The 19,809-nt window shown below is 46.8% G+C and overlaps 7 protein-coding genes across 7 annotated transcripts; 3 read left to right on the forward strand and 4 right to left on the reverse strand.

The window, feature by feature from the left end:
- Positions 1-1,170: 1,170 nt before the first annotated feature.
- On the reverse strand, positions 1,171-2,063 carry F5Y00DRAFT_257568 (uncharacterized protein; the record flags this gene model as incomplete). The annotated part of the gene is made up of 2 exons (XM_048010581.1): positions 1,171-1,714; positions 1,870-2,063. 2 exons carry the CDS (start codon positions 2,061-2,063, stop codon positions 1,171-1,173), a joined length of 738 nt encoding a protein of 245 aa, XP_047869476.1.
- Positions 2,064-3,642: 1,579 nt separating this feature from the next.
- F5Y00DRAFT_257569 (uncharacterized protein) lies at positions 3,643-4,488 on the forward strand (the record flags this gene model as incomplete). The annotated part of the gene is made up of 1 exon (XM_048010582.1): positions 3,643-4,488. The coding sequence occupies one exon, from the start codon at positions 3,643-3,645 to the stop codon at positions 4,486-4,488; it is 846 nt and encodes a 281-aa protein (XP_047869477.1).
- Positions 4,489-6,129: 1,641 nt separating this feature from the next.
- Positions 6,130-6,975, reverse strand: F5Y00DRAFT_224935 (uncharacterized protein). The gene is made up of 2 exons (XM_048006090.1): positions 6,646-6,975; positions 6,130-6,451 (listed from the first exon to the last, which is right to left on the reverse strand). The coding sequence occupies exons 1-2, from the start codon at positions 6,748-6,750 to the stop codon at positions 6,215-6,217; spliced, it is 342 nt and encodes a 113-aa protein (XP_047869478.1). The 5' UTR covers positions 6,751-6,975; the 3' UTR covers positions 6,130-6,214.
- A 902-nt stretch (positions 6,976-7,877) lies between these two features.
- On the reverse strand, positions 7,878-10,030 carry F5Y00DRAFT_224937 (nicotinate phosphoribosyltransferase). Its single transcript, XM_048006091.1, has 2 exons — positions 9,420-10,030; positions 7,878-9,355 (listed from the first exon to the last, which is right to left on the reverse strand). The coding sequence occupies exons 1-2, from the start codon at positions 9,613-9,615 to the stop codon at positions 8,142-8,144; spliced, it is 1,410 nt and encodes a 469-aa protein (XP_047869479.1). The 5' UTR covers positions 9,616-10,030; the 3' UTR covers positions 7,878-8,141.
- Positions 10,031-10,316: 286 nt separating this feature from the next.
- Positions 10,317-11,398, forward strand: F5Y00DRAFT_224938 (Sec61beta family-domain-containing protein). The gene is made up of 4 exons (XM_048006092.1): positions 10,317-10,489; positions 10,623-10,827; positions 10,884-10,979; positions 11,031-11,398. The coding sequence occupies exons 1-4, from the start codon at positions 10,487-10,489 to the stop codon at positions 11,063-11,065; spliced, it is 339 nt and encodes a 112-aa protein (XP_047869480.1). The 5' UTR covers positions 10,317-10,486; the 3' UTR covers positions 11,066-11,398.
- A 254-nt stretch (positions 11,399-11,652) lies between these two features.
- On the reverse strand, positions 11,653-12,993 carry F5Y00DRAFT_224940 (NAD(P)-binding protein). The gene has a single exon (XM_048006094.1). It carries the CDS (start codon positions 12,773-12,775, stop codon positions 11,801-11,803), a length of 975 nt encoding a protein of 324 aa, XP_047869481.1. The 5' UTR covers positions 12,776-12,993; the 3' UTR covers positions 11,653-11,800.
- Positions 12,994-14,529: 1,536 nt separating this feature from the next.
- On the forward strand, positions 14,530-19,401 carry F5Y00DRAFT_224941 (glycosyltransferase family 1 protein). The gene is made up of 6 exons (XM_048006095.1): positions 14,530-15,171; positions 15,233-15,902; positions 15,951-16,187; positions 16,246-17,013; positions 17,073-17,878; positions 17,938-19,401. The coding sequence occupies exons 1-6, from the start codon at positions 14,928-14,930 to the stop codon at positions 19,260-19,262; spliced, it is 4,050 nt and encodes a 1,349-aa protein (XP_047869482.1). The 5' UTR covers positions 14,530-14,927; the 3' UTR covers positions 19,263-19,401.
- Positions 19,402-19,809: the final 408 nt, after the last annotated feature.

A 19,809-nucleotide genomic window follows, 5' to 3' on the forward strand; every position in this document is an offset into this window, starting at 1 on the left:
CTTGAAGGCAACCCCCACGCTCGCGGCTCATATAAGACGAGACATATACCTTAAATTCCCACTTTCGCAATACGCCATATCTACGTTATATCTCGTCTTACTATATACAAATATGGCAGGCAGGAGACATTTATAGTTACATAGTAAACGAGGCGACATCGGCTGAGATGGGCAAAACTACCTAACATTGAGCCAAATAGGAAAGACAAAATGTAAAACTTACACAATGCCAGGTAAATCAACCACGCGCTATTTGGGCTTCCCCAGTGGTTCCGTCAGGCCGTGGGCGCCTGGTATATAATAGATTACGATATATACCACTCCCGCAGCGGGGGTATCGACGGGCTCGTTCCCTAGTCGGGGTAAAACTCCACGATTCTTCATTGTCTATGAGCCTCATACAGGACAGGTCGTGCCCTGCTAAGGCGCGGCTAACACTAGCTGCCGCATGAACCAGAGACATAGCAAATTTGGAAATGATGCGGCGAGATTTCTTCGACATGTTCGACAAGTTCGTGTCTTCGGTTGTGCTGCTTACTCTGGGCTAAGCGAAGGGGGGCGATATCGCCAAGCAAGAGCAAGAGCTGAGCTGTGAACAAGATACGGAATGGCTGGAGGTCACACGAAATTCCACCTACCTATAGGGCATTTCTGATAATCATGACTAAACGATTTTTATCACGTAGTCGAATGTGGCGAAGCTCGAGGCCCGTTACGGAAGGAGGGAAATACAATGCCGAAACACGATCGTGATTGGTAACGGGAGCAGCCAGTTAAGGGAAAGTCATATTCAGAGTAGTATCCTCGGAATTAAATCAAGACGCGGAAAGATGGAAAAACCGACGAATCTGGCCCAGCGTCCTATGCTACCTATCTGGTCGGCCAATACTATCAAAGCTACCACCACGAGAAGCGAGAGAATACCGCTTCTAAGTAGAATGAATCTCAGTTCATCGCATGCCAGTGCCTCTCACTCGAAATAGTCGTCCTCATGCCGTTCGCAAGAACCTTAATCCCAATGGGTTCCAGCAGATGAATAACGCAGTAGCCCGAGAGTGCAGTGCGATGCTCGATATCCGAGTAGAAGGTCTCTATCATCACGAGTCAGCGAACCCTAAAATAATTCTTCTTGAGGAATAGGTAAGGCCAACCCTGAGATCCATGAATCACTTAAAAGTTAGTCTGCGCAGCCTCAGAGTCGTTCTCGGGTGCTGTGTCGACATGTTCAGCCTGAATGTTATCCTCTGCGTCGGAGGCAGGCTTGGCAGTCATCTCTGCCGACTCGGGGTCAATGAGAGACTTCTTCTGCGTACGCGACGCATGTGAATTCTTGGGCTTAGGCTTCGTAGGGGTCTCGATATCTTCATGATCGTCATCGCTTTCGTCGTCCGCGGCTTTGATGTTGGACTTCTTCATCACGCGGCGCTTGGTGGCTTTGGCGGGCTTCTGCTCATCTCCATCAGAATCGCCAGGATAGTCGTCCTGCATAGCGTCTTCCGCAGCTGCTTTGGCGCGTTTGGTTGTCTTCTTTGCAACTCGTGCCTTCTTGGCCTTGGTACCGGTATCATTGTCGGCGTCAGGACTATCCATAGAAGCTGCCATACGCTTTCGGCCCTTTGTAGGAGTCTTAGCAGCTTCGGTACCTGCCTGTGAGTCCTCTGGAGGGGTGGGGCAGTCGTCGAGGTACTGCTTTTTGAGTTTTTGAAACTGATGCCTATAAATGAAGATCAGATACGTTTCGTACTCACGAGTATAGATACATAGATGCAGAAGCTAATCACCCTCAACTCTCTCCATATATATAGTGTCGGTGCAATACACATATCGAAATGTGTATTTAGGGTAGAGGCCAGATTAAGCTAGACTTACTTGATAGCCGGAAGAGTGTACTTGCCATCAAATACCTCCTTGGCCTTTTCAGCAATAGTCTTCCAGCCTTTGACGGCTAGATCCTTGTTCTCTTCCTGCATGACGAGAAGGAGGAGACGCGCATTCTCGTCGGAACTCCATTTAGTAGAGTCCCCGTTAGGGGTAGTGGCAGACTTGGTAGCCTTAGTAGACATTTTGTGACGAAAGTGTCAATGGGGAAGGATGATGTAAAGATACGACTGACGCAGAATATGTTAGTAAGATTTCACGTATTGCGGAGGGGCTGTGCTCCCAAGTTTCTATTTTGGTTGCCGAGGTAGAGTAAGGGACAAGTAGCAATATCAACTGGGGTTTTATGGTAAGGGCTTGTGGCTCTGGGCTAGGGGGTTATTTGGTGAAGGTCTCTATCTCAGTTGAAGTCAGGCGACATCCACTTTTCCGAGAGACAACGACAACGAGGGACAGGTTCACAAGGTATGAAGAGAAAAGTACGTTTGATGCTTCGGGGCGTGGCAGATGTGATAGTGTGCTAAGGTTATAGTAAAGATTACGAGAGATAGGATATGTTGATCGCACAGCTAGCGTTACCTGAGGAAGGATGGGGAGGGAAAGGGAGCGATGGGTACCTTTCGTAAGCTTAGGTATCAGATAAAATACCTAAGTATGGTGTACGGGTAAAGAAGATTTTATCTTCGGGAGATGAATGTGCAAAGTTTGGTAAAAAGAGGTTGGTTGGCTTATGTCAAAAGGTAGAAGTTGAGGTTTGTTTGGTAAGAAGACAAGAACGGGAGGAGGCGAGCATGTAAATATTCTAAGAGCTGTTAAAGCCTGAGGGAAATTACACAAGGAAACCGCAAGCCAGGTGATAGTTGCTCCTAGGGTTGCTAGGAACCGGACGAGATCATAACCCCAGGCAACCACAAAAGGAGGTGCACCAGTCGAGGCCAAACATTTTAATTATCCACCTAACTACATCTACAGAGACTTACCATTATTTGGTTAATCTTCCTCTTCCCCCTCCTTCTTTCCTTCCTTTTAGAAGTTCGACTAAGTGACTCCTTGAGCTCTTGCGTAGATCTCACTGATCGACGCACCTGGTCACTTGTCCTCTATCTACAATTTATCGATTCAACGATTCAACGAAGCATTTCTTTACCTTACGTGCTAGGTAGCCAAAGTTTTCTTCACTTCTCGCAAATTTCTCTGTTGCCTCGAGAAGAAAACTACAAGTGCAAGTTCGGATATTGGTAAGTCCCACCTAGTCATTCCCCTACATCCCCAATATCATCAAAAAAACAAAACAAAGTTAATCGGGACTAATCGGCTGGAAACAATAGGATTCCTAGTTCTCGAATATTTCCTCGAACCGAATCTCGAATTTCGATCAAGTATTCCTTTCTAGCCATCCAGGTAAGTATCTAATCTTTCCGAACTCGAACATAATGGTTGTACAAACACTCAATAAAATCCCCTTTACATTTCAACACATTTACAACCCTACTTTTCCACAGTTATCTACTTCTCTACCTCTATGCCTATGCACATATTCTCCCTTACACCCTCTCATGAATTTTCGCCCATCCTTAATTTCAAGTCTTACCCTAAGTACATCTTAGCTAACAGTCATATCGGCTAGGACTAAGCTTGACTTAAAAAGGATACCCACCAGCCTACGTCGTTCAGCTGTTCCAATGTAAGTTTCCTTCCCTCCCACCTATCTCACTCACCTTGTCAAGGGTGTTATTCGTTACTTAGTTACTGAGTCTCCCATAGATGCCTCGCAAGCTCCTTGTTGAATTCCTCCCTGACGGGGGATTTCAATGGTCTTCAAATAGCGGGACTCCACTAATCACAAGCTACACAGCCCATCGAGTGGTTCGTGCAATGCAAATGGAAGGTCGACGTCTCGATAAATCAGTCTGTACAGAATATATAGCCCATCTTTTCAACACCGCGAAGGACATGGTACACCGTTGCGAACAAATGGACGCTCCTTCCTTCTGGGAATTTGTTAGTCGCCATGTCCCGTGGGCGCGACGTATCGACCCAGAGGATCTCTACGATCTATCGATTCGAATCATCTCAGCCAGACGTATCTTTCTCGACCAGAGAGATTTCTGGGTGGAGATGAAAGTGGAGGAATCCTGGGACATTCCAGACAGCTACCTCATTAAGGTCTTTAATGAGGCTAATACAGCTGTAGACAGCTTTACCAGCGCGGTGGTTGCTGCCTATGAAGACCACCCGAAAATCAGAGAGAAGTACTATCCCAAGTGGACCGATGACTCTGACAACGAGGGGACTGCCGAAGCAACCAAGGCGAGATTCCTCCAGAGGTGTGAAGGATCTCGCAATCTTTCTACCAACGCTACTGCGGAGGACCAAGGCAATGCTCTAGAAGGCGAGTACGAGGAAATGTTGGACGGAATGGACGGAATGGAGGAGATGGAGGAGGAGATGGAGGAGGAGATGGAGGAGGATATGGACAAGATGGAGATTGACGACGAGATGGAGGAGACTATGGACCACGAAGGGGCTGATGAAGTCGGCCTGGAGATGCAAACCCCGGAGGAAGGTGGATCTGTCAATACTATGACTCTCTCACTTCGTTTCCGCTAGAGGTTTGCCTCACAGCTTCATTCCTACGGATAGCATAACTCAGTAGTCGGCAGTGAATAAATTACTCGTAGTGTTATCAATACCCTATGTCCTATACTTTAAGCCGCTAAGTTTAGATGCAACCAGTAAATTCTGCTACTTAACAGTCGAGTAAATTTTATGACTGAAGACCCCAAATAATAGTTGCCGACATATTGGGTGCCTGTGGAAGTTGTCTTATATTACATTCGTTGTTGATTCTCGCGGATTATGGAACCACCTCGTGCTCGGTAGGTACCTATGTAGGAGGTACCTCATATAATAGAATGGATGTATTTAACCTTGGGGCTTCGCTCCTGCCCTTAATGCCTTGTTTGTATGTGACTGCCTTTGTTGCCTAGCAGGTGTATCACAACTGTCCGCAACTGTATTTTACCCCGACGACGTGGACCACCTGGCAACAGTACCTAAGCTGCCATGCACGTACCTTTAGTACAGTAAGGTTATAATTACAATTAGAAGGGCAACTGTCACCATAGAAGGCCGGCCTTCGGGCTGGGGACTTCTGTCACTCAAAGGGTTATTTGGTCAAGTTGTTAGACCGCTGAACTTTCGGCTGCAGACGATGGTTCGAACCTGACAAGGGGCAGATTTTCTCAGCTCAGAGCTATACCCCCAACTCAAACTTGGGTGGTCAATGAGTTGAAATGATCTACCGTTGGTCCTGGCTGGATGATCCACGACTACCTGTAATCCTAAGGAGGATTGCGGGCGTACTGGAGACGCTGGGAACTCTCTTGGCCCTTTAAGCATCACGATCACTCATGACCTTGGTATTACAATATCAGCTCACTTTTTTTATTTTTAATAAATTTAAAATAAATCCATTTATTATTTTAATAAATTCTCTTTCTAACATTCGGATCCATGGGTCTTGCTAATCAATTACTTATCCCACCATCCCTTTACCATATATATAATATAAATACGTGTTCCCTTTCTACGCGACTTGGAGTGCACCGAATTATCCCTACCAGACTGATAATTGTAGAGGTTCAACTAACACCTGAATGACTAGCAAACCTTAGAATAATAACCGAAAGGTAACCTCTATCTAGTATGCTACGAAGCTTCCCTTACTTCGAACAGAGGCGGATTTTTATAATCGCCAATCTCATTTCCAGCATGAAACACGCATGTACACATGCCCAGACGCTTTTATGCTTCGAAATATATTCCTATCCTATCTAGGTACTCAACTATTGAGTGCGTACAATCAAGTCTTATATATTCAATTAGTACTGCCACAATTTTTTCAACCAATCAGATACTTAGAATCGCCCCGCAGTTTGCGACTTTTCCCTTTGCCATTCTATCGCATAACGTCTGCAAGAGGTGCAAATGGTATAGAAAGGTCATGCAAAACGAGCTCTATCTAACGATACCAATTATTAAAACTTTTATACGCTCTTGGAATAGGTCAATTGATTCTACAAAAAATTCATCGGACGTGCGCTAAGGTGTGGCTAGCCAATCAGAGGCCAGACTTTAGCTGTGGCGTCAGTTTTGCGCATGATCCCCCCGTCCGCGGTTGCGCGGACGGGCAACGCCGCTAGTAATATATGATATATGCGTCACTAAAAACGCACAATTCGCCTCGCTGGTTAATATACGTCGCTATTATGAACCAAATAATTACCTGTCTGTCACCTTATCTTTCTTTATACGTCAAATAACAACCCATTAGCTACACGTACCAAAGCCCTTCTGACAACCAGTACCACACACAGTAAGCACTTCCAGTGCCGCAATAGTCATGCTGACTACCACACCGCCCAGACGAACACACATTGTGCCAAACGCTGTTCCGCAGCGATTGTTCGTCGAAACCGGCAGTGACTTCGTCGGGGCGGCGGTCGAAGTTCGTACTCGGCGTCGGAGTTCCGTGTGGGAGGTCGTGGGTGGAACTAGTCGGAACCGGGGCCTGCTAAAAATAAACCGGGCTTATGTCAGCAAGCTGATCTCCATTACACGTGGAGATGATGTCATATGTCGATACATAAAGTTCATATCAACGGAGGCAGCGGAGGGAAGGTGAAGACCAAGACGGACAACGGGGGGAAAGGGTAAAGGGAGGAAGGAAGGAAGGAAGCGGTTGGTGGAAATAATAGAACTCACCACGCAAGATAACCTCGTATCCGTACTCGACGTATTCAACCGGCTCTTTATGTTCTGGTATTGAATGAACAGCATGTCGACGACGCTGTGCTGCAGGACGCCCATGAGGTTCGTATCGGGGACGACGCATTGCGGCGAGGCGATGTTGGTGCCGTCAGTTGCGCCTGTGAGTTGGTACTCCGGTGTGGCGCCCCCGAGGGACAGGAGGATCTTCTTGTTGGTCGCGTTGTTCACGCCGTTATATCCCGGGCCGGGATATACCCTATAATAAATAGGTAAGTTAGATTTTATTTATCATGCAAATCCTTGGCCTTCCGGACTTGCAGTCAGAAGAGAAAATTAATGGCCGGGTCTTGGCATTTGACCTCCTTGAATAATTAAAGTAAAACACATGATATAATGATCATGATAAAAATATAAAAATTATCTTGAACAATAGTAAAAGCCAAAGAGTTAGACTATGATTTTTCCTATTTTTTATGACCGTATTTCGTGTTTATTTTTGACTATATTGTGCGGTGTTGAATTTGGGGTGAAATGCCAAGACCCGGTCATTAGTTTTCGCTCCAGGCTGACTTGTGAGTAGTAGCCCCCTGTCCAGATAGGCTAAGGTGCGAATTTCCATCCCCGAGCTGGGTCAAAAAGGGGTAAAATAAATAGGTAATGTATACGTGGAACCGCATTGGTTTCCGAAGTTAATCCCAGGGGGAAGCCATTAGCTTGCGCTGGGAATAAGTCCACGGAAAATAAGACGATGACATCGATACTCGAGTCGGCGTAGTAGGTGCTAAGCGCTGGTTGATTCGGTCCTTGGCCCTACATTCGGATATGAGTATTAGAGGGGCGACAGACACCATGGAAAAGCGACTGCTCACGTAATAGACGACGACGTTGTTCTTAGATGTTGTGCTAAACGCGGCTTGCGCAGTACCTAGACAGAAACGTAGATGCCAAGGCAAGGCTGAAGGCGAAACGGATCATCAAAATGGATTTTGTGCTCGCGAACGCTGTTAAACAGACGGTTTGGTAAAAATGGAAACAGGGAAAGTCGAATAATGATACGATTATAAGGCTGAAAGCTACAATTCGCCTCGCCGTGAATGGCTTGCTCGATCGAACGAGTTATTGTTGGGCAACGAGCTCGCGATGGTCTAATTTATAAGCCTGAGGCCTTCTGACAGATGACATACACACACACACATCGCCTACACGTTTCCTAGACCCCTACGAAATTGACCACGAGGTGCGCATCTATATTGAATTCTTTTGAATGTCGCTGGTCCACTACATGGTAAACATCTAGAAATACCTTAAAGATCTAATCCACCTCTTTAGGGGTCTGCCGTTGGGTGCCCTGGCTAGCCAACGGAGGCACGATTCAGGCACGACTCTGGGGGTGCAAGGGCGGATTTTCAAATAGTCCAACAAGCAGCCGCCCAGATAATGACTAACTCGCTCGTGGAAGCAAACCGCATATAACGCTCAAGTCAGCCTCTTCAAGGCTTTGTGGTGTCATCAGCCTTGCCCCATCTTGACGTCTCGTCTCCGCCCTCCCACTCCTTCTCTACGTAACCTAGCAGCCGCTTAACTTCCTCCACCTTGGCTGAATCGCCCGTGTTCTTCCCGATATTGTCGCTGATCTTAATCGCCGGGTTTCCAGCAGCGGAACTCAGCTTTATAACAATATTTAGGGGAACCGATTTCTTTCCCGTGCTGAGCTCGACGAAGTCGTTTGTCAAAAACGTGCCGACGCCAAACGTTGGCTGGAAACCGTATTCTTCGGATATCCGCTTGTACTCGATACACTTATCGATATCCAACGAGTCAGAGAACACGATTGTCTTCTTATCCTTGATGCCCTGACTGTCGTAGAAATTACGCATCAGCTTGACGAAATCGGCAGGGTTGCCAGAATCCTGCCGTACTCCACCGTACACATCGGCATAGCTCCGGGGTGAAGTTGTAGATTGGGCACCTTCACCCTGGACCGGAATATTTGGAGTATCTGGAAGATATCTGATAGGCTTACTAAACGCCTTTAAAAATTCCGGAGTGCCAAATGTATCTGTCAATGCGATTCCCAATACGCCCTCGCCAAAGCAACCAACCCATCGGCGTAGCGCCTCTTCGGTAGCGTTTTGATAATCATTCGTGATAGCTGCTATACCCATAAACCACTCGTGCGCAACAGTTCCGATAGGCGGTAGGTTGAATCGCATAGCGAGGTGGACGTTACTGGTTCCCGAGAGCTTTCCCGGGAAACCGCGCTTCTGTGCCTCTTTGCTAGCTTTCACGAGACCTCTGAAGACTAGTGCTTGGGTGTGATAATCTCTCCGTCTACGGGTTCCGAATTCGGAGACGATGCATCCTGCTTCAAGGAGGCGCATACCCTTGTCATACGCCTTCTCCTCTTGGCCGTCGTAATTCCAATCCGTGTCCATGAACTTGAAGTACGCCTCGGAAGTCAGGGCAAGAAGTGGGATCTCATACAGTATAGTATCAACCCACTTGCCCTTAATCTCAATGTGGATGTCGCCTAGCTCGTCTTCCGCCCCCGTGTCCGCCCCCACGGGGTGGAAAGTCGGATTTAGTTGTTCGCGGGGCTTGAGCCGGAATTCCTTCAAAAAGTCTAGGTATGGGGCCGAAAGATATTTGCAATGGGTCTGCAGGTAATAGAGTTCGTCATCCGAAAGTGAGATATTGCCAAGCTCTGATGAATATCAAGGATCAATAAATAAACACCATCAGATACACAAGCGAGTTTAGGTACCTACTACTAATCTGTTCGCAAAGCCAAGAGAAGGCTTTGCGCGAAAGTTTCTTATCTGGAGTACGGTTGGTAAACGTATATGTGACAGACACGTCAGGGTAATATTTGAAAACGGCGCATTGCATTGTCAATTTGTATAAATCGGTGTCGAGGAAGGATATGACACCTTCCGGGAACGGCGTTGACCAGTCAAAATCCATCTTGATAGTAGTCGGAGGGTAATAGTATGAAGACCAAGGAAGTTTTGAAGAGTATGTATGTTAAATTCCCAGAGGTTAGCAAGAGGTAGTTAGATAAACTGCGCAATAAATACAACACACGATCGGTGAGATTTCCTTGTCTTAGGAACTTCGGCCTTGGAATAATTTCCTCTTATAATGGCTATATCCAGAATCTTGTATTTAATACCAAGACATGGAAATATATCAAATCATTGGCTGGCCTTGTGAGTTTGCTTGACGATAATGCGGCGGCGTCTTTTAAGTTGCAGGATGCGTCGTCACCCCACCATCACAACCTCAGGTTTTGGGTCTTTTGTGTTTAGAAGCAGCATAAAAGATTAACAAGCAAGGTGGGGGGGTTTCACTCAATTAATCGGATCTGCCCGGTTCTTCACATGCACAAAAGCTAAAAGCTAAGCTTGATCTATATTAACTAACCGTAGGTAGTTAAGGTAACTAACCTTCTAACCTTATGTAAGTTGTTTCAGTAATATGGTTTCTGAGGCTTGAGTCTTATTGGCTAGAATGGGTATTAGTGTAATGTCAGATATCTAAGACAAGTTATGTAATCAAAGCTCTAAAACCCGAGCCTAGAATGCCGGACAAAGTGATTTTCCAGCTCCTACCATGAGTCAGGATCCACTCTGAGCTTTCTAAAATCGTGGCCTCAATTGAACCCCGGATTCTTTAGGGACAGCTCCTAATGACCACGATCCACACGCGACTCTCTATCTTCTTCTGCTTCTATCTACGTTTCTATCTACCTTCACTTTTCCAATCCTTAACGATCGCATAAAGGAAACGTTCTTTGTCTTCTAGTTTATTCTTCGGCTGTCTCTTAATTTTCGCAATGGTATGTTTGTTCCATAATATAAATCGCCTGTAATACGAAACATAAGGGCTCGAACGATATATTAATTCAACGACTTATCTATCGGCTTCTATTCATCATTCATTAGAATCGCGCTAACATTTCTCGCATGTAGTCTTCTCCTCGCGCAGCTTCCCCCGTCAATTCGCCGGCCGCTACTGGCTCGAGCACCGGCCGTCCCTCTTCTCCTGCTCCTCCCGGAGGTGCCCGAACTGCCATCCGACGAAGAGCCGCCGCCGACCAGAAGGAAAAGATTGCAAATGCGAGACCGAGTAGCACTCGCGCCGCCGGTGCCGGTGGTAGCAGCAGCACAATGCTACGTATGTGAAAAGAAGCCATGCCCAGCATGATGGAACCAGGTATTAACGTTGTCTAGGCCTCTACACGGACGAATCTCCCGGATTGAAAGTCGATCCTGTCGTTGTCTTGGTTCTCTCTCTGGTCTTCATCTTCAGTGTTGTTGCTTTACACGGTATGGCAAAACGTCTCGATCTCATCATTTTTGTACTAACATCTTTCTCAGTAATTGCGAAGATCACTCGACGATTCTCGAGCTAGACGAATAACGACGGTTGGTTGCGTTAATGAAGTTGTTGTGTGACCAGCGAAGACGGCGCGGTTATGACCAACCGCGACTCTTCTTTGGATGCGCAGAGGGCGATTGACAGGCGGGAAATGGGAAATTGGCACGTCAGTAGTGATGTTGAACCAACTTCATTGGTCCAGAGTCAGTGCCCAGATTCTACCGGACTAAGTCTCTTGTACTATATCAAAATCTGGCAGGATTGCGCAAAAGTTTCTTTGCCTTAACTGAGATGACATTACACAGGCGTTGTGCGCAGTTGCTCGTATTTTAAGAAAATATTATTGCAAGCCATAACGAGTTTATAACTTTGTCCGTGTGATGAAACGAAGCGAGTGCGTGTATTACATTAAGGATGATACTCTCACAACATTCGTGTTACTGGGGATATGGTTAACTTGCTGTGATTTGCTATCAAGTAGCCTAAGCCACTGCTCAACTCGATAAGCCACATAATATTCCACGTATTATGCGGTCAGACTAGAAACTGACATCTGTTAACTAAAGATCGGCAAGTAATGTTTGTTATAATTGTCTTTATTTTCAAGTAACCTAGCTTGCCGTAGAGATCGCATTTGGCCTATATAGCTACATCTAATTCAAGTCCGAATCCGAATCCGATAGCTATTCAACCCCTTAATCTTCTAAGCTTCCTTCAAACGAATGGTTACATAGATACCCTTCTAGACTGAACGAGGGCGAGACATTCCTTAAAAGTCAAACTTCTGGCCTACCAGCTTCTCGCTAATTTCCCACAGCTTGCGAGCAGCCTCCGGGTCTCTGGCATACTCGTATGGAGTGACAATCTGGCAGTCTTCGATGTACGACCCAGGTCTGTCTTCGAAGTCTGGGTCTAGCGCTGCGGCGAGTAACGGTGCGGCTCCCTGGGACACGTCCTTTCTCTTTAATGTGGCCTCACCGTCCCAATGCTTCCCGGTGTTCCGTTTGGCTATCTCGGCGATCTCGGCGAAGTCATCCTGATCCAGGTGGTTGGCTAAGTTGGTGGTGTAGATGGAACCGGGGTGTGGCGCGTAGGACTTAACGCCCTTGTTAGCTAAACGCCGCGATAGCTCGAGCGAGTATAGGATGTTGGCGGTCTTGGCTTGGCCGTACGCGCTCCAGCCGTCGTATGCCTTGCCGTCGGAGAAGTTGTAGTCATCGCCACGGAAGGGACTAATACCGTAGCCCCGGCTCGTCACGTTGACGATGCGGGCGCCCGGACCTGCGGCGATGATCTTATTCATGATTAGATTCGTCAGGAGAAAGTGCCCGACGTGGTCCGCTGAGAAAGTCAACTCAATTCCTTGCTTATCCAGCGTGTAAGTCTTAACGTTCATAATGCCGGCATTGTTGATGACGACATCGATCTTAGGGATCGAAGGGTCGTTGTTGATTTTCTCCGCAGCTGCTCGGACGGAGTCGAAGTCGGTCAGCTCGCAGGTGACAAAGGTGGTCTTGACGTTGGGGTTGATCCTCGCGATCTCCTCCAACACGGGGTCGACCTTGGCCTTGTTCCGGCTCACGAGGATGAGGTGTGCTGGCGACTCGCGGGCTAAGGCGATGGCGCATTGGGCGCCAAGACCTTTCGCAGTAGTTCCGGTGATGAGGAATGTGCGTCCCTTGATCTTGTCGGCGAAGGCCTTGACAATCTCTTCGCTGGTCGTGGAGAATCCAAAAGGAGACATGATGTCGAAAAGTTAAGTGTTATTTTATTCTTCTCTTAAAGAATTATTATAATGTTATGCTATGCTAACAGACACAATGTATAAGATATAGTTATATATTGACTTAGTCTACCAACTGTGTGAGTGAAGAGGGAGGTCCTTCTTATATATACATTCCATGCCAGGATACCACATACTGTACCTGAAAGTAGTCCCTTGACCACTCATTACAACATGGCTAATTGAGTATCTGTTTCTTCAGATAGTTCACTGGCCTAGAATCTACACATATACTTGATGTTTAGCAAGTGTTCACACCATAGGCTATGACTCATAGCTTTAGTTAGTACGCCGTACCCATCATGGTGCTACATAGTAAACTTGGCTACATATAATCTTGATGTCACCAACAGTACCCGGATCTTAGACGGGGTTTTGGCGGGGTTAAGACCTTCAACCCGCGTACTCTCGATAACTTATGGATGCAAATGACGCTTAGTAGCACTGCATATGACGTGAAACTATACGGAGATAAGTAAGAGTATAGTGTAAAGTGTAAACCAGCCGGAGTTAAGTGTAGGAAACAACGCAAAGTCCTTAACCTAATGATACCTTATATATTCACCATCCCCCTTTTCTCAAACCAACTATATTCTTTCTCTTCCTACTTCACCGCCAGCGAATTTTAAGCATACCATTAGAGACTCACTATACACGCGGCTCGTCACATTGGCCCATATCTTCAAAGGTGTACGCTATCTAACATAACCAACATACTAAGGATAACAAAATATTTATTTAGAGCCCTTTCGTTATACTAGTATTTCCCCTCGTTTCTTTTTATTGATCTATCTACTTTCCTAGGTTAGCCAAGCTTATACACCTGCAACACGCCCCTCCCTATGGATCTTTTGTTATAGTATACTTAACTGGTAGTTACATTATCCAAATCCCTTGATGTTCTTAACATACTACAATGGCATCTCCTTAATGAATGTCACAGGAGAATGATAATTATGTATATTTACATTCAATGAATTCGACCATCGTATCAGGGCTATCTTCGCAGCCTATTATCGCACCATAGTACGATATACAATACTTTAAGTATCCAATAAGGCTGACTTTGGCTTTACTCAGCCACGATCCTCGCGTCACTAATTGTCACCACTTTTACAGAAGTATTCCGTACCTTGTACGAAATTTAATCTTTCGTATTTCGTATTTCGCATCAGCCCCCACGACCCCTTGCCGATGTCACGTTGAAAAGTAGGTACCTATGTAAAAGTTGATGCCTTAGACTATGACTTTTTCGTACGTCGTATTCCGTACTTGATGTACTACTGCCACATGCACCATGATACAACATAAAAAGCTATGTATCTATATCGTGGGCCACGTAGACACTTATGTAAATCGAACGACCCTTAAACACTGCAAACCCCTTTTCAAAAGACGAAATTATTATTCGCATCTCACGGCGCAAAACGGCCATCAGGTAATTCGCTAGCCAAGCTGTTTGAGGCTGAGGAAATCCGATGTTCGCTTCAGATGCGAAATTCGCGGTACGTTTACGGTCTAACAGATACTAAAAAGGTTACTAAATAAGTGTAAATCAAACAAGGGTACTCACGCACCGCCAGGCATCCAAATAAAAAATAAAACAGCCCCCCCTGCCCCCGCTCTGGAACCAGCCGACTAGCCGCAAGTAGGTGGATAGTTAGTGGGGCTTCTAGAGCATGATCCCCTGTTTTAATCCCTGTTCGGCAATACATCATCGATGCTCAACCACAAAAAGTTGCTTTTTATCTCATCCCGAATCGCAAAAGCTTCGTACATAGTACCTTGCATTTACCTTGCGCAATATCTTATATCTTATTGTACCTCCTACTCCACAAGACGATACCGTCACCGATAAATTCCAATTATATACCATTGCTCTGCTTCCTTCAACTCTTCTTTCTTCTCGTGATACCCAAGTTGACTGAATAATCTGTGATACCCCTCCTCTTATCATTCCTCCCCCTCTATATCCTCTATCCTCTATATCCTCCATATCTTCTATATCTCGAGCTTTACTGTCACGTTCCTTTCTATACCCCTCAATAAATTCGACTATATCTTATACATTCCCTCATATGCTATATTGATTATCTAGTTTACATCTGTCACTATGACGATAGTTGACGAGAAGGCTGCGCTTCGCCGTCCCGAAGCCAGTAGATCTGCTCAACGTCCAGGTCGCACCTCTTTTAGCAATGCTCCAGAGGTCGTCGCGGCGCCTAATTACAATAGCGGTCTTATGTCTACAGACTTCGAACTTGGGGCGGAAGATGATGTTCTTCCGGCCTATAGCGAAGTACACGATCGCTTCTCTCTTCACCAATCAGGGTTTGAAGCAGGGGCTGCCGTCACTGGTATATCTTTTCATTATTGAGCCTTAGCGTGTTTGTAGCTAATTAAGATGTTTTATGATAGATGACGGCCGAGTTGATATCAATATCAATCAGACGAATAGGCGCCTGGCCGACTTGTTAGCACCCGCCTTACGTTATCAGGAATTTATAGACGAGGGTCCTCTTCCGCCTGCCTATATCCCTCCCAGTTTAGGTGGTCTACCAGGACAGACTCCCCCGCCCCGGTTGAACGTTGTTATACAGATCGTGGGGTCACGAGGCGACGTCCAGCCGTTTATCGCTCTAGGACAGATCTTGAAGGACACATATGGCCACCGTGTGAGAATCGCTACTCATTCGACCTTTCAAAAATTCGTCGAGGACAATGGCCTTGAATTTTTCAATATCGGAGGCGATCCTGCCGAGCTCATGGCCTTTATGGTGAAGAATCCGGGGTTGATGCCGGGTATTGATGCATTAAAGAGCGGAGAAATTACCAAGCGAAGAAAAGGTATCGAGGAAATTGTACTTGGTTGCTGGAGATCTTGTATCGAAACCGGAAATGGCCTGGGACCGGCTCCACGATTCGGCCGTAAGAGCAAAGATGACGAAGACGATCTAAATCCAGTTCCGTTAGACGATAATTCGGGTTATAAGCCATTTGTCGCAGACGCCATCATCGCGAACCCTCCTAGCTTTGCGCATATCCACGTGGCTGAGAAGCTCGGAATCCCTTTACACTTGATGTTCACGTAAGTCTCTCAAAATCTCACAGATGAAAATCCTCTAAGATCTATAAGCATGCCTTGGTCGCCGACAAAAGCATTTCCGCAGCCTCTCGCGAATATCCAATCATCAAATACGGATCCCGTCACTACCAACTATCTTTCCTATGCAATGGTCGAGATGATGACATGGCAAGGACTCGGTGACGTTATCAACCGCTTTCGTACAAAAATACTTGACCTTGAGCCTCTCTCGGTGCTTTGGGCCCCTGCTTTATTGACCCGCCTTCGGATTCCCTACACATATTGCTGGTAAGTTTAATTGGAGCCCTATTCAAATGTAACTTGAGCCTTATATATTGTATCTTAGGTCACCAGCGCTCATTCCCAAACCAAACGACTGGGGACAACATATTGATGTTGCTGGGTTTTATTTCCTTAATCTTGCGTCATCTTACACTCCGGATCCCGAATTGGCAGCATTCCTTGCAGCCGGTCCCCCACCTGTTTACATAGGATTTGGTTCTATTGTCGTTGACGATCCGAACGGTTTAACACGCACGATTTTTGATGCGGTAGCGGAGACGGGCGTACGGGCGCTCGTTTCGAAGGGTTGGGGCGGATTAGGAGCCGATTCTGTCGGGATACCGGAGGGCGTGTTTATGCTTGGTAATGTCCCTCACGATTGGTTATTTGAGCATGTCTCCGCCGTCTGCCATCACGGAGGTGCCGGAACTACGGCCGCCGGAATTAATGCTGGTAAACCGACTATCGTTGTGCCTTTTTTCGGAGACCAGCCGTTCTGGGGAGCCATGGTCGCGAGAGCCGGGGCGGGACCTGAACCCATCCCTTACAAGAAACTCACAGCGGAAGCACTAGCTAAGGCAATCCGAATGGCATTGATGCCAGAAACCCAGGAACGAGCCCACGAATTAGGTGAGAAGATACGGGAGGAAAAGGGCACGGACGTTGGAGCACACAGCTTCCATAGACATCTCGACGTCGACAGGCTACGTTGTGCTCTAGCCCCCAGCCGGGTCGCTGTGTGGCGTCTTCGGCGAACACAAGTCTGCCTTAGCTCGTTAGCCGCGGCGGTACTGGTGAAGAATGGATATCTACGGTATTCGGACCTAAAATTGTGAGCGGAATCGACTTGCTCCTCTACTTGTGATTTGGTCTTACTAATTGTCATTTCAGGTTCCGTCCAAATGAGTACAGCACCGAAGATCATCCAACGGACCCCATTTCGGCATGCGCATCGGCGCTACTGGGAGACATGGGCACCATTGCCATGTCTGCGGTAGACGTTCCTCGAGGTGTATTCAAAGGAGGAAAAGCATCAGAAACGAAGTCAGCAGGGAAAAGCAGCGATTTAGCTACGATTACATCGAAAGGGGCTAGTAGCAGTACACTGAATCTTGCTGATCAAGCGGGTTCGACTACGACGTTGCCGCTCTCGGATGTAACCAATACACAGTCTAATGCGCCCGCCGTTCACCCGCTCGGCATGCATCCGATCGCCATGCAACCAGAGGCTAACAGTTCACCTAATTTAGCGCCTACAATGTCAGCTACCTCAGGACATTCAAGATCGCCTTCCGAACCGGTGCAAAGTCCCGGTCATCAACGAAATAGCTCGACTTCAAAAGTAGGATCACCTACCACGAGCGATTCTCTAGAGAGGGCCCTTCATGCTGGCAAAAGCATCAACAATATCGTGGCAACTGGTATGAAGTCTCCTATGAACTTTTGCCTAGGTCTTGCGAGGGGTTTCAGGAATGCGCCAACTTTGTATAACGATGATACCGTTCGTCCCGCGGAGAAAGTTACTAGTTTCGCTAGTGGTCTCAAGGTCGCCGGCAAGGAATTCGGTTTCGGCATTTTCGACGGGATTACTGGGTTAGTAACCCAACCCATTAGAGGCGCGGAGAAAGACGGCGGTATTGGACTGCTCAAGGGTTTTGGTAAGGGAATCGGCGGCCTTATGTTAAAGCCCGCAGCAGGTAAGCTACTCTCCCGTCTAATTTAGTACGACTTAAGAGCACGCTCACAGCTCTTCTAGCCTTTTGGTCCATTCCTGCCTACACCATGCAGGGTGTCCATGCCGAAATCAGGTCTCTGTTCGCTCAGAATGCTCATAAATACATTGTCGCCTCCCGTATTTCCCAAGGCCAATACGACTTTAACGAAGCATCGCCCGAGGAACGTGAAGACATCGAAGTTCGCTGGCTTGCTAAAAAAGAGCAGATGAAGGGATTCTACACCTGGAAGCAGAAGGAGAAAGGAAAGACCAAGGAAATCACCCCTGCTGCACCGACGCATGGAACAGCTATTACGGATCAAATTGCCAATAATGAGCCGCAGAGAATGGGATGGCTACAAAGAAGAAGTCTTACCAGCGAAGACCAGAGGAAGCTACAGGATCAAAAGAATTCATGGAAGCAAAACCAAGCGGAATCGGCGGCTACAGGCGGTACGTTTATTGATGAGAAGGTTCGTTCAGTTTCTGGTACAGGTAACACACATAACGAGGAAGAGGAGTTTGAACGAGCCATTGTGATTGCAGTGCGGGAGACATCAACTGGAGACGCAAACGAAGATGCCCGAGTCGAACAAGCGATTCGGTCGAGTGTCAGGGCATTACGAACCAGATCAACAACTATAGGCTCATTGGCCTCGACCAATTCTCGGGCTTCTAGCACGCAAGACTCTGGATACTTTACCGATATTAAACGTCCGTATCCGGAAGATATCAAACACCCCTTATCCGGACCGTCGCTACCACCCCGGGAATCTGAGGATTCGATGGAAATCACCGACGAGGAATATCAGGCATTAATCGAACGAGCCGTTCAACTGAGCATGATCGAACAGCATGGAAGTGGAGTTCAGAGACACGACCTGGAGGATAGCGAAGACGACGATTTTAAGCGGGTACTTCAGAGGTCACAGACGGATAAGAGCGTAGAAGACCAAGATGAAGAAAATTATAAGATGGCACTTAAGGCTTCAGAGGCAGATCATGAGAATAAGGGTGGGCTTACTGACGACGAGGAGCTTAGAAAAGCTATTGAAGCTTCTCAGGTGGAGCAAAGCCAAGGAAATAATGGCGATGATGATGAAGAGCTGAGGCGCGCTCTCGAAGAATCCGAGAGGGCTCACAGGGAGGAATTAGCATTGAAGTCGGAAGAAGACATCGTAATGGAATTCGTTAAGAAACAAAGTCTGGCAGAGGACCAATATCGCAAAGCCAGGGGCAAGGGGAAATACGCCAACTACGAAGACACCGACGATGAAGATGAGGAGCTAAGGCGGGCTTTGGAAGAGAGCCTACAGACGGACAGCAGCAAGGAAGTTGGAGGTGGTGGTGGTCCGTCGCGTTTCTAGGTTAGGGTTAACGGGTCTTTCGGGTGAAGATGAGACTGCATGATACATATTGATACCCTTCATTGGTTGGAAAGAAAAGAGGCAGTTATAGTGATACCTAGTAATTATTAGAATAACATGGCTAACGTCATATTTCCAGTCGGCGCAGTCGGGGGGCTGTTGATTTGAGTTGTGAATGCAAGTGAATGAATATGGTTGAATAAGTATGTCGAATTTCACAAGATGAGTTGAGATGTTAGATAGCTATTTTTGGCCTTGGGGACTACCTAAACTGGAACGGAAACTATAGCCTATATAAGCTGCAGGGGCGTATCGGAGCTACCAGATCAGATCAGATCAGATCAGATCGAATCGAATCATGATTACGACCGTAGGTGGCGTCGGTTGGAATAGCCTCGCATCCGAGATATGTTGCATTTTCCTGTTTTAGTCGTATTCTTCATCCCCCATTACATACATGCCTCTCGGGAGCTGAGATCGCATCTCATCATAACTGCATGCATAGGTCGTTAATCACACTTCAGCTCCGGTATGTAGTTACGCTTAC

Source organism: Daldinia vernicosa (genome assembly GCF_022497035.1).
Source record: "Daldinia vernicosa strain CBS 139.73 unplaced genomic scaffold F5Y00scaffold_3, whole genome shotgun sequence".
Lineage (NCBI taxonomy): Eukaryota > Fungi > Ascomycota > Sordariomycetes > Xylariales > Hypoxylaceae > Daldinia > Daldinia vernicosa.

What these genes read in the sequence shown, in the direction of transcription:
- F5Y00DRAFT_224935 (XM_048006090.1), bottom strand. Translation starts at nt 6,750, where the DNA reads ATGGGCGTCCTGCAGCACAGCGTCGTCGACATGCTGTTCATTCAATAC. An exon ending in ATACGAGGTTATCTTGCGTG is followed by an intron (nt 6,452 to 6,645) that starts GTGAGTTCTATT and finishes TATTTTTAGCAG; the next exon opens with GCCCCGGTTCCGACTAGTTC.
- F5Y00DRAFT_224937 (XM_048006091.1), bottom strand. Translation starts at nt 9,615, where the DNA reads ATGGATTTTGACTGGTCAACGCCGTTCCCGGAAGGTGTCATATCCTTC. An exon ending in GCTTTGCGAACAGATTAGTA is followed by an intron (nt 9,356 to 9,419) that starts GTAGGTACCTAA and finishes GATATTCATCAG; the next exon opens with AGCTTGGCAATATCTCACTT.
- F5Y00DRAFT_224938 (XM_048006092.1), top strand. An exon ending in TAGCAGCAGCACAATGCTAC is followed by an intron (nt 10,828 to 10,883) that starts GTATGTGAAAAG and finishes AACGTTGTCTAG; the next exon opens with GCCTCTACACGGACGAATCT. An exon ending in CAGTGTTGTTGCTTTACACG is followed by an intron (nt 10,980 to 11,030) that starts GTATGGCAAAAC and finishes CATCTTTCTCAG; the next exon opens with TAATTGCGAAGATCACTCGA.
- F5Y00DRAFT_224940 (XM_048006094.1), bottom strand. Translation starts at nt 12,775, where the DNA reads ATGTCTCCTTTTGGATTCTCCACGACCAGCGAAGAGATTGTCAAGGCC.
- F5Y00DRAFT_224941 (XM_048006095.1), top strand. Translation starts at nt 14,928, where the DNA reads ATGACGATAGTTGACGAGAAGGCTGCGCTTCGCCGTCCCGAAGCCAGT. An exon ending in AGCAGGGGCTGCCGTCACTG is followed by an intron (nt 15,172 to 15,232) that starts GTATATCTTTTC and finishes GTTTTATGATAG; the next exon opens with ATGACGGCCGAGTTGATATC. An exon ending in ATTCCCTACACATATTGCTG is followed by an intron (nt 16,188 to 16,245) that starts GTAAGTTTAATT and finishes ATTGTATCTTAG; the next exon opens with GTCACCAGCGCTCATTCCCA.